At 26.6% G+C, this 13,673-nt stretch overlaps 2 protein-coding genes across 3 annotated transcripts in view; both read right to left on the reverse strand.

Moving 5' to 3' along the window:
• Nucleotides 1–7,197, reverse strand: part of LOC126895316 (uncharacterized) — a 64,379-nt gene extending 57,182 nt beyond the window's left edge. Inside the window, exons 1-2 of one of the 2 annotated variants that reach the window (XM_050667052.1) lie at nucleotides 6,200–7,197; nucleotides 1,797–2,824 (exon numbers count right to left, since the gene is read on the reverse strand). In XM_050667052.1, the coding sequence (XP_050523009.1) occupies nucleotides 1,996–2,824; nucleotides 6,200–7,089 (1,719 nt within the window). In that variant the 5' untranslated portion in view covers nucleotides 7,090–7,197 and the 3' untranslated portion in view covers nucleotides 1,797–1,995. Of the gene's footprint in view, nucleotides 1–1,796; nucleotides 2,825–6,199 lie in introns of those variants that run through there. The other variant, XM_050667051.1, reaches the window with a different exon arrangement.
• The window catches only part of LOC126895313 (uncharacterized), a 145,344-nt gene that overhangs the window by 123,815 nt on the left and 7,856 nt on the right, over nucleotides 1–13,673 (reverse strand). The gene's annotated exons all lie outside the window — the stretch shown is intronic.

Consider the following 13,673-nt stretch of genomic DNA (forward strand, 5'->3'; position numbering starts at 1 on the left):
TACATTTTTATGATCATCCTTTATGCTTTAAATCAGTATCAACTTTCGAATGGTAATCCTATTTTTTTTAATATATAATCAAATTAGATTTTATGTTAAAATTTTTTTTTAATTATCAGCGAGCTATGATTCATTGAAGTTTAAAAGACGTGAGTATTACTTATGTTGATTTATAAAAGACGCGCAAATTTTACGTCGCGGTACAATACACCGATAGTTCTTATCTGTACACTTAAATATTAATGTTACTGTATTTACCCGACTACTGTTTTATTTGTTAAATTCCCAAAACTTTTAATAGTGATATCTCGTTTAGAATTTATTAAAATTGATTATTTTTTTTTGAGAATTTTTTGAGAATACTAGGTTGCTGATGTTGATATTGATTTGAGGGATTAGGGATGAAGATTGAATCTTTATTTTCCTTGTAAAGTAGATCAACAAAGATTAATAACAAATAAAATAATTACATGTATGATAACACTAATATTTTTAAAGAAAATTTGTGATGCATAGTTAGTCAATCACTCTGTATATAGTTCAAACTGCCTCCCCTAGGTGAACCTTTCCATGCATCTATTTATTTTAGAAACCATAAGACTGATGAAAATTTATCAAAAATTGTTTCATTAAATAAAAATTGTTTATTATTATATAAAATAATTCGTATGTTCTTAAGCTACGTGATACATTAAAGGGATAAAATGACGTTAGTGATTACAATTGTAACCCTTAAAAGTTTATTTTAGTTACGTATTTTTTTTTGATATATGAGCTATAAATCACTTGGTGTCAATTTTATTTTTTCAAATGACAAAATACATAAATAACTAGCTTATTTAATAGATCATAATCAAATTAAGGAAATATCTAGTGAAAAAATAGACTTACGCATTATTTATTAAATAAACTATTTAATTATTTACTTTACTATTTAAAATAAATTAAGTTATTAATTTTGGAATTTTATTTTATTGAATTTATTTTTTGGAGCAAATAATTAACCAGTTAATTTAATATACAATAAAAATTTTTTTCTGTGTCTGTTACCATTTTTTCTCAGCTCTCACCGAACCAATTTTTTTCAACGATACACCAAAAGATCACAAATCCTATCTAGTCGAAGACATTATCCTCAAAAATTAAAAAAAAATCCTTCGTTCCTAATAAATCGGGAAAATCTCAAGAAAAATTACAATTTTAAAAATTGTTAATTTTCGACATTTTCTCAAATTTTAATTACTTAAAACTGCCATAACTTTTTTAAAAATCACCAAATCAATATAATTTTTTTTCTATAGATGCATGATGTTTTTACTTATCATTTGGTATATTATTTTTATAAAACTAAACCTTTATCTGCCAACAGGGGAGGATTTAAAATATTTCACAAAATATTGACTTTCTCAACTTAACTTTTGAAAGTGTTCAGAAAATACTGACATTATTAACATTTTGAAAAATGTATAGATCATTATAATTTTTTAATGATAAATACTATTTATAGATTTATTTTATGTGACATACTTATTTATTAAATCGGACTATTTCCCTTAATAAAAGAGGGGTTCAAATCTAAAAATACATATGGAAAGTAGAACTTTTATAACTTAATTTTTGAAATAGTTCCGGAAATACTGACACTTTTATATGTATCTTAAATTAAATCTTATGTAATATTACTTAATATGAAAAAAATAATTCGAATTTTAGTTTGTTTTCATGGTGAAAACAGACATAAAAGTAATAAAAAAATACGGTTTCTTTAAAAAAAGTCTTTTTTATATATTTAACTTTATAATGCTACAAATTTTTGTAAAATGAATGGATCATTATAATTATTTTATGATAAATTCTATTTATATATCTCTTTCAGAAAACATATGTACAAACAATCTATGTTGATGAATAATTCATCTACTCCACAGTCAATTTTTTAAATTTAATTGTTTGATACTTAGCAATTATTATGTTATAAAAACTAAGCAAGTCAATTTAATCCACAATTAATTTTTCATTAAAGCTTTTGATAAGATAGTCAACTTTTCTGAATCCTAAATTTTCATAACAAGATTTGAAAACGTTTTCACAAAACTCGTCAAAATAATTGCATGCATAATATGAAGTACTCTTTGTACTTCCTGAATCCATGAAATGTTTTATTAATGTCGATTTTTCATAATAAGCATCTTTCATATTACAATGGATGTAAATGTTATTAAAATGGGAAATTGATTCAATATTAAATTGTTCAAGAAAATTTAGGAAATATTTTAATTTTTTGTCTATAATCTCCTCGGTCTTTTTAATATTTTTTTTATTGACAGCATTATCTTGAGAAAATTCTTTATTATTCAATAAACTAAGGAAATCTTCAATCCATTTTAATATTTTTTGTAAATTCGAATGTGACAAAAAAGTATAATTCCATAGAGATGATTTCTGTAAAGTAATCAAAGCTGTATGCAGACCTTCAAACATTATTTTAGATTTGTTGAATGAGTCAAATAATTTAATCAAACAATTGTAGTTGAATCGATTTACTTCTGTATTGCATAGATACAATATAACTTTTAATAACATATGGTAATTTTTAATTATTTCTGTGTATTTACATCTTAATAATTGTAATACATGTTCTTTTTTTATTTGAAAATTCATGTTATTAATCGGGTCTTTCATAATACATTCTACGCTAAATAGTTTTTCATTATAAACTATATTTATGTGATTCATTGGTTCCCAATTCGATTCTTGTTGAAGTATATTCAATGCTTTAATTGCCACATTTATATTAATATTTGGATCTACTGGAGGTATGAGTCTATATTAATAAAAATATTAAGATTATTAATAAAATTTGTAATATATATAAATTTAAATATTAATAAAANGATTATTAATAAAATAAATTTAAATGTTATTAATGAGACGTTCTTTTATTTCTATTTAGTTTAATTTAAAAAAAATGATTAAAATATATTTGTGTATTATAATATTAATATATTAAGGGAAACAAAGAATTTTGGAAAATAAATTTTTTATAGTATTTCTTTCATAGATTTCTATACGTTCGTTAACAATTTTGGAAATTTGATATGAATAAGTTTGTGCCCAATATTTGTTATAATCCCGCTAATAATGATTTAAAATGACAAATTGAATAATAATAAAATGTAATTTTTTTTTCATAAAATCAACTATTTTAAAAGAAAACATAAAATATTATATTATAATTTCTTTATTTCAATTATACATTCGGACTAATTTTGAAATTACGTTTGTGTTATACCCATTAAATTTGGCAATTTCTCTTATAACTCCCAGTTCGTCATCACAATTTATTTTATTCATAGGAATATTAACTCAATTTTAAATCATACTATTAAAATCTGCCAATTTGTTTTGCCAGCTGTGATTCGAAATGTACCTGAACGTGTTTGTATTTTTCCGATGAATTTCAAAATTTAGTTCCCCTTCTACTTTTTTAACATTTAATCCAAAAAAGGTATTTTCCCTCTACTTCCTGTTCATATGTGAATATAATCGATAGGTAAAACAAATTTAAATGTTGTATGAAGACCTCTGTACCTCTGTAAAATCTTTATTTATTACTGCAAAATTATAATTTACATAACTAACGCAAATTTTTGGAAAATACGTGTGTTTCAAATTTGATCATACAATTTATTTTGAAACTTAAAAACATTATAGCCCATACATAACTTTGTTAAATTAGTACGCTCATTTATTTTATCCTATTTTATGTTTTGTTCCTTTACCCAGTCTTTAAGAAAACCAATTGTTATAACTATCAGAATACTCAGAAATAATACTACTATGTTAAAAGAAATTAACCTATCGTTATTTTGATAATTATAACCAGATCATTTTTGAACTATGTAATAGCTAAGTAACTAAGTTTGTTCATTTTGTGGCCATAGCAAATTTACAAATTGTCGTAAAACAGACGTAAGTATGGTAATATTAGGAACTCTGCGCCCCCTCACCCCCCACTAACAATACTAGGTGTGGGAGAGGTAGCCATTCAAAATTGTTGTACTCTTCCTACGAAGCCATATAATGGACGATAGGGTAAACTAAAACTCCATGTTAACTGATAACGTCAACTGATAAACTGATTTAATATTAAATGTATGCATTACAATGAATAGTGCACGTTAAGTAAAGACCGCCGCCCCCACACATGTTCTTGACAACTCCTTTAACTTATTTACTTAATATTAACAGGGTTCTCTTTCTCCGTCAACAAGTCCTAATGAGGGAGGGGATAATGAAATTTAACATAAACTAACCTAATGGGAGAGGTGGGAATGGAGCCCAACATAAACTAACAACTTTTTCTAAGAATTTTATCATTGACTACCAGACGCTTAGGCAATCATATATTCAACATCAAAGATGTCACCATATATTAATGATCACTGTCGTATGCATTTTATTAGAAAAATGGCATCGTTGTTTTTTTTCACGCCTACGCATTTTATTATTTTATTATATAACCGGTTAAACGCTTTGTATCCTGTCACATACGTGTTTAATTGACGTTAACGTACAGTTGATTTTTTGAAAACTAAAAATGTATCATTTTAATATTTATACACGCGCAAATAAAAAATCATGAACCAGCAATCGTCTTCTACACAAGGTATGTAGATTTTTACAATTATTAACATTTTTTATTTTAATATAATTTTATAATTTAAATTTTACCAATCCTACTTTTTTTTTTTTATTACAATAAATAAATTATTTATTTTTTATTTTTTTATTAAAGCTACCTCGTTTACATCAACAACAGCGAGATTAGATCAAAAATGTTCCGTATGCAATTGGTTTTATTGGAAGAACGTAGAAAATTTCGTGAGCTAAACGTCATTAAAGCCGAGCTGGTCGCCAGACTCGCTGAAATCGTTGGTAACCGTCCGATCAAGTACAATCTCAAATTGGAGGCCTCATACCATATGTCGTGATTGGAAGTACCACCCGAGGATCGTGCCTTCAAAACACGCGCTAGGGCATTGTATACGGTACGGATGTATAGTCGATGAAGATTTTGAGGTTATGCTCGCCTAGAAAGACTCGTACTCGGGGAGGGGTAGCAGTTTTACTTTATCACATATCAACAGCCTAATGCTCAGCGTATACAAGTATACGCCCCTCGTTAGCTCATCATATATATCTGCCCCACCAGAAATTAATCAGAGAAAAGCAATCATCGATGAGCAGAATATTGATGAGTCTTGTTTCAAGTGGTCCATTTTGGCGAGACATGTTAACGAAAAATATTTTAACAATAGGTAAAAGCGTAACGGTTACCGTTTATCATCTACGCCGATTTTGAGGCCTTACTGGAGCAAACAGATGATCGTATGAATGCATACACCAGGACAATGCACACACACCATCCCATGAGCTACGGGTTCATGATGAAAACATCGAACAATATGCCCTCCGAGCTCCTCGGACGCTGCGGTATACCACAATCACTGGTGATATACCGTGATTCCGAAGATCGCGAATTTCTACATTTTTAAGCAAAACCAACGTACACATCTGAATGTCAGTCTATGATGTGCATAGGCTAGGGGTGAAAACGGTATGTGACTTGTTCCGCAATGAATTCAAGGAATCCAACCCTAAAGCGGGCCATACACTATGCATTTTGAATGACAGTCTTCTTGATTGGCAGTCAAGACTGACTGTGTATTAATAAGAATGATGTAGATTGACAACCAAATTTTTTGATTGACGAATTTCAGTCATGTTTGATTTTTTGTTGTCATTCGAGTAGATTGGCACTCCTGAATGATAGTGTATAGGATTGATTGATGACTTATCAGTCAAAAACCGGCATGTCCACGTGTAAGTGTGCGACGAGCAATTTTTCAATTTTTTATAAAAACTGTCATTCTTGGTTGTATGTGTATGGCAATCTTCAGTCATCAATCGAACTATCATTCATTACGATTGCCATTCTTTGATTGATAGTGTATGGCCCGCTTAAAGTCGTAGAATCCCCAATATTATCCTACTGGCTTAAGTTATAAATGTAAATTTCTTACATTATCAAATAATATATTATAAGTAATATATTATAATACATATATAAGTTATTTATGTTTTAATATAAAATTAGAATAGAAATTGTGTAGAAATATAATTTGGGCATTCTTACTCAGGTATTTTAGAATTGAGAAATAGATCAAAGCCAAGATTTTCATACCAGATTTTTATGCTTTCATTATAAAACGATTTAAGTTTATAACAAGTTAAATTGACTAAATATAAGTCATCTTCATTAATTTGAATTGTTGTCGAATTGTTTTTTATAGAAATGTCGATGACATTACTATTTTGATAGAGATTGTTTATTAGTTTTGATGCTACTGTTTGAAATTCATATAAACTCTTAAAATTAATTTCAGAGTCATGAAAATTTGGTAAGCAGTTCAGATCAAAATGTCTGTTAAGATCTAAATGGCTGTTCTCTGATATTTTTTGAAGTACGTATTTTAGAAAAAAGTTAATTTCGTCAATGATAACATTCGGCATAATTGCTCCATGAAACAAAAATCTGACATCTATGTAGCTTATAAACGCCATAGCATTGTAAAGATTTTCAAACATAGTCTTTGAATTTTTCACTTCTTCTATAAGTGATGTTACACAACAAATAAATTTTTCTTCTAAATTTCTTTCATGAAATTGCTTACACTTTTGTAGAATAATATCTATGTAATCAAGAAAATTTTTTAGTATTTCAGTATACTTGAAATTTAGTAGACTTATTGTATAAAAATAGTTATTTTTGAAATTATTGTAGTTTTTTTCGAGTTTGAAAGCTTCCATTACACTGATAGTATTAATTGAATCATCTTTAAATTTTAGATATAGCATTTCATTTAATCCAATATTTGAACGAATATGGCCAACCACTGTTTTGATATAATTTTTGTAATCCTCGCGGTATTTGTTAAATCGTCTACAATTGCAATTTATTCCTTCATCTGGTTTCTTAGCGAAAACGACAATAGACATTATTAAAATCAACGAATAAAATTCCATTGTAAATAAAATACTAATATTAATTATAACTAGTAAAGAACTAAAGAAAATTTAAAGTGAATATAGGCAAATGTGTTCATTAGTATTTTATATTATAAATATGTTAATAAAAAAATATGTATAAAGAATACAAATCTTTTTTTATGGCATTAAAAAAATTATAGCGATATATTTATATTTTACAAATAACTTTTACAGGATATGTCAATTATATTTTTATGTGACCTATAATATATTAATAAATTTTTTCTTCAATTACTGTGTTTATTATATTAGTTGTTTACAAGAACATTTTAAAATATACTATGGTATATTATTTAATTACCATTGTAATTTATTTAAATTACCCATATGTTATATATAAAATAGAAAATGGTTGGCTAACATATTTAGAACTGTATTAGTACTTCATACTAACTTTTTTTTTATTGCTGTTTTTTGAACAAACTGAAATGCCGCTTCAGAATTTCAAAAAAATTTTGATCAACCTGTAAGTTTTATTATTTGTTTTCTATAAAAAATTGTGAATATCAAATTATCTGTATTTGATTAAAACGGTTTAATGCGTTTCAATTAAAAATATGCTATTTTGTAGAAAATGCTCAAAAATTTATCAAATTTAAACTTATTATTTTAATATTGGTTGAACGAATGACGCAACAGAATAATGCGTAATGATAAAAATAACATAGCCCACACTTTACCTCCACTCTATATTTTAAAATAGATATATAGCTTTTTTTTTCAATTTGTTAATTTTTCATTTTATAAACTAAGTATTATATTATTAAAAATTTTTCTTTGTTTCCCGCAAATGGGGGAGATATCCAAAAAATTACAATTTTTAAAATCTATAAACTTTGTCATTTTTTTCATTTTTTTTATTAAAACTTTCATAACTTTTTCAAAAATCAACAAATCAACATAAATTTTTTTTATATTACAACCTTCGATATTTTTCTTAAATTTGATATCATTTTTTTGAAAATCTAACCCTTGACCTGCTCACAGGGAGGGATTTTAAATAGCAACTTTTTTACGTAAACTAACTTTTTCCACTTAATTTTTGGAAATGTTCCGGAAATATTGCGTCCTTTAAACATATACCAAATGAAATCTTATGTCATATACTATAAAATTAAAAAAAAAAATTGTCCCGACATCGAATCTTCTGCATGCAAACGGTTGCCGTAGTTAAAAATGGTATATTTGTGTTAAAATTTTGGATTTTAAATTTTCAACTTAAAAATGCTATAACTTTTCGAAAAATGTGCGTATCAGCACAAATTTTTTTTTCTAAATACATTATAAATACATCTTTCTTTTAACATACTTTTTATTAAAATTGGACAATTTCCCCTTATATAGAGGGCGTTCAAAACTTGAAACATTGTATTAAACATAGAACATTTTCAACTGAACTTTTGAAAATGTTCCGGAAATACTGCGTCCTTTAAACATATACCAAATAAAAGCTTATGTCATTTACTATAAAATTAAAAAAAAAATTTGTCCCGACGACTTATTTTCTATTAGAAAATAGCAGTCGAATTTAACGAAAAATGTAAATTGTATGTAAAAATCACTGTTTAACATGAAAAATTTTAATATGTAAAACTGCCTTAACTTTTTCAAAAATTAACAAATCAACATAATTTTTTTTTATTTGGAACCTTAGATATTTTTCTTTCATTTAATATCACTTTTTTAAAAACTAACACTTAACCTGCTTACAGAGGGCTTTTAAAAAAGCAATTTTTGCACACAAGTTAAGGTTTTTCAATTTAATTTTTGAAAATGTTCCTGAAATATTAACACTTTTATTTAATCTAAAATTAAGCTTATATTATATACTTTACTATGAAAAAATCAAAATTGAAGTATAAATTTTCTTTTTGGTGAAAATGGCTACCATATTCAAAAATATTCTATTCTTGTGTTAAAAATTCTGGGTTTTGTAATTCATTTTATTTTAAAACATCTTACAAGGGGAATAGTTTGACTTTCATGAATATTATATAATTTAATTGGCATAGAATAAAGTTAATAAGACATAATAAGTTAAACTTATTTTAATTTTTTTGCATTTTTAAAATCTACTATTCAGTCAAAACCTTAATTTGTTTATAACTACTGAAATACTAGTCGAAAAGTTGTTATCGACCAGTAATTTTTTATTAAATAAACTATTTAATTATGTACTTTGCCATTTAAAAAAATTAGTTATTTATTTATGAACTTTACTTTTTCATTTTATTTTTTAAGGTACATAATTAACTAGTTTATTTAATAGACAATGAAGTAATTGAAAAAGTACAGGTTGATAACAATTTTTGGATAGAACAGCTTAACTATGTAATAAAGACTAAGTCGATAAATAATCCATCCGATACAAAATAAATGGGATAAATTTTCTAGTTTAGCTATCGAGACAGCCAACTTTCCTGCAAACCAATTTCTTAAAAGTCGACAAATTTGACTTGGAACCGCACCCTACTCTAGACTCGTGTCCCCCTATTAAAATGACTATCAGTGATCATCGTACATTTCCCCGCCCTTGATGCGTTCTGTTTCGTTCCAACGATCACCCCGACCGTTACGAGTGTTTTTATGCGAACTAACCGTCTCATTATTCATTTTCTTTTTTTGATTATTCATTGTGCGGCAATTTAACGTTTTACCAGGTTTTATTGCAATCGCTTTTTTTTCCTTTTTTGTTGTTTCATTGAAAAATTAGTGTACGTGACTTAATTATACGCATATATATATATATATATATTTAATCATACTTATATCCAGGCACGTATTCAGAATCAATTTTCGGGGGGATTTAAAATTTTTAAGACATAAAAATAATTTGAATGCACATTACAAAAAAGTACGTAATTATATAATTATAAAATGAAAATATTTTACTGTACTAAATATATAATAATTAAAACTTTTATTACATTGTAACTAATAAAACAAAAAATTTTAATTATAGAAAAAAGTCAACCTTGCGTGGCATTTTGTAAAATGTATTGATAATTTCTTCAATATTTATTGGAATGTTTCGGTGACCTGATAATAAAGCTAAACCTGTTAGACGATCTTCACCGTAGTTATTCCTCAAATACGTTTTCAATAGATTCAAAGTTGAAAATGAACGTTCTGCTGAAGAAGTGGACACTGGGAGTGTTGCAAGTATTGATATTAAACACCAAATGATTGGATAAAGGTCTTTTGACATAACGTCTAAAGTATCGATTGCTAATTTCGGTAATTCTTTATAGGGTACAGCTTTCCATTTTTTCATCCAGACCTTCAATTCTGATTCAAATGTTTCATAAGCAGATAAATAGCTTTTGTAAAAATCGATGCATTTTTTAAAGTCATCACAACTTGGATCTAATTTTAAAAAAAAATTTGGAATCAAGTTTTGCAAACCATATATAATGTAATTATGTTTTATAAATCTTTCAATTAATTGACTTTTGAATAAGTCTAAAAATGCAATCAAATTGACGTCCTATAATATTGTTCAGGTGAATCAGTTAACTAAGTATTATTACGATGTATAAAGTGCTTAATTACTCGTGGTATTTTAACTATTTTTTCTACTAAGCTCAATACGTTTTCTTCTTCTAAAAATAATTTATGGAATTCTACCTCACTATTTTCACGAATAGAATGAATAACTTGAACACAGTTTTTGACATATTCACAACACTCAGATAAATCTACATTTATTTTTTGTAGAGATTTACAAAGAGACAATGTTATTGTAAATAATTTTTCTGTAACGTAAAATGATATTGAACTTGAGGTAATAGTTTTTGAAAGTTGAAATGCAAGTTGTGATGTTTCTAAATTATAATGATGTTCGAGTTCATTTAATGTGTTTATAATTGGTAAATATAGTTCCTTTAACCGTAACAAGCTATCATGACGTTCAATCCAGCGGGTTTCACACATTTTTATAGGCGTTTCGTGACGTGTGTCTGGAATTATTTCTTTAATAAATTTTTTAAGAACTTCTGACCTTATTGGAGATTTTCGAAAGAATGAAGTAATAGAAGTTATAGATCCAATACAATTTCTATTATCTAAATTCTATCTAAATTGATGCGTCGTAAATAGGAACAAAAGTTAAACAATTTTCCCTAATGCGACAATCTTCAATGTAACTTACACACAGCGACATTTGTTCTATTCGTGATATATCGCAAGTTTTGTCTACTATAATTGAAAAAAAGCCGCAATTTTAACGTTGGTTACTATCTGAGTCTAAATGAATGTACCACAAATATTTATTAACTAGTTTTGTATAATAGGACTTACGTAAACAGCATTTGCTGCCGCATTTTCTAAATGAGCTTTCAGATTGAGATCTCCAGATTACACTCTAAATCTTAACAATGATCTAAAATTTCCATCATTGTTATCAATACTGGAGCTAAGAATATGTCCACTTTCATTATATCTCCTTAATGCTAATTCTTGACGACCACAAAAAATAATTGTTTTGGTGATTGGAACCAGTTTAGCATGATTTGCTAGAACTAAGTTTTTATGAGCTGAATCGATAATTATAGAAAAATTGGGTTTTTTCCAATCCATTACTTTTAAAAATTCAGCCATACGTAAAATAGACAATTTATGGTATTCTGCATTAGAATGCAATTTAAATTATTCTAAAGCATCTTTCCATTTAATAAAAGGTTTACCTACTAAAGCACTTTTTGATTAGAACCTTTTCCAATGCATTCATTAGAAAATAATACACATATTTTACATAATGCTCCTTCTAATTTCGGAGAATAAGTTAATCAATGAAACCGTGTTAACCATGACATTTAGAATTTCAATTTTCTTTTTGATACCACTGAAAAATTATAATTTGTTGAAGGCACCCATGGATTTTTTATTAATTCATACTTAAATTTATCATCAGTTATTCTATCATCTACATACCGTCCAATATCTCGAAGTTCTAGTAATTCTTCTGGTAGTTCTGGTGGTTTTGTAATGGAAGTAACTGAATCTGAATTTAATTGATTGTTTTTCTTATGAAAAAAAATTAAAAATCGATGACTGAGATGGCATACTTCGTTTAATTTTTTAAGAAGTGTATAGAATAAAATATAAATACAAAATACCTATGCTGTTAACATATACACAGTTAAAATTATACAAGATCGAATGAATTATTAATCATATATGTTAACACAATACTTCTGAAAATATGACTAAACGGGCGAAAAACCAGCGAACTATTGTAGTTATAAACTGATTAAGTCCGTCTTCCCATTATCAGACTTAGATAAGATAATGTCTGTCATTTTCTAAAATTAAAGATAATGTGAGACTAATGGACAATTGGGAAATGTAAAAATGCTTCAAATATATAATACAAACTGTAGATGTACAATTTTATACAAAGCTTATTGTTTGTTATATTATAATGAATAATCATCTTTCAAATTTCAGGGGGGATTCTGAGCCCCTAAACCCCCCTGTATACGGCTCTGCTTATATCATGTCTGTGCTATTAAATAAACAGTTAACTGCCCATTTTTTGACAAAAAAACAGTGTCGTTTATCTTTATCCTTTATTCTTTCATTAATATATAGTGTGCGTCATTAAGAAAATCCTCCCGCACTATTTAGGCTACCCCTCATATTGATACATGTACCAACATAAATTTTCACGTGCTATGAAGTATTTCAAAAATTTTAGAATCATTTATTATTATAAATTTATAATAAAAATGTTCTTTCATAAAACAATGTGGTTACAAATAACCTAAATGGTTACTTAAAACTTCATAACAACTACCACGTAATTTAAAATAACATTAAATAGTTTTTTGAATAATATAAATATTTTAAAGCTTTTAAAAAAATTACATTTAAAAAAATAATTATACAATTTTAGCTTCGATGCGAAGCTGAGAAGGTATTGGTTTTACTATGTGTTTTTTTGCGTTCAAACATAAATATATAAAGGGAAATGGTTTTATCTAAAAAAAAAATAGCATAAAAGAAGAATATAAATAGTACTTATCTTAAAAAAATTATAATGATCCATATATTTTTCAAAAAGTTATAGCGTTATAAAGTTAAAAAAAACGCTTCGATGCAAATCTTTAGATAGTGTTTAATTTTAAAAAATTGGTGGATTATTCTAAAAGCTACATGATCTGCTAGTTCCTTATTAATATCCTGATTAAGATAAAGTATGTCGAATGAAAAAGAGATTTTTAAAAAATATTATTTCTCAAAAAAAATTGTGTTGATCCATAAACTTTTCAATAAGTTATATCATTATAAAGTTAAAAAAACCCAGCACAGGGGTGTCGCGGCACAGTGGTGACGTGGCATAGTTGGATCAAGTATAATGATATCTGATAGTGATTAAAATCACTATCAAAAATAAACGCTTCGATGCAAATCTTTAGATAGTGTTTAATTTTAAAAAAATTGGTGTTTTATTCCAAAAGCTACTTGATCTGCTGGTTCCTTATTAATATCTCGATTAAGATAAAGTATGTCGAATGAAAAAGGGTTTATTAAAAAATATTATTTCTCATAAAAAAATT

Source organism: Daktulosphaira vitifoliae, unplaced genomic scaffold (assembly GCF_025091365.1).
Source record: "Daktulosphaira vitifoliae isolate Bord-2020 unplaced genomic scaffold, ASM2509136v1 Scaffold_1, whole genome shotgun sequence".
In the NCBI taxonomy this organism is placed as follows: Eukaryota; Metazoa; Arthropoda; class Insecta; order Hemiptera; family Phylloxeridae; genus Daktulosphaira; species Daktulosphaira vitifoliae.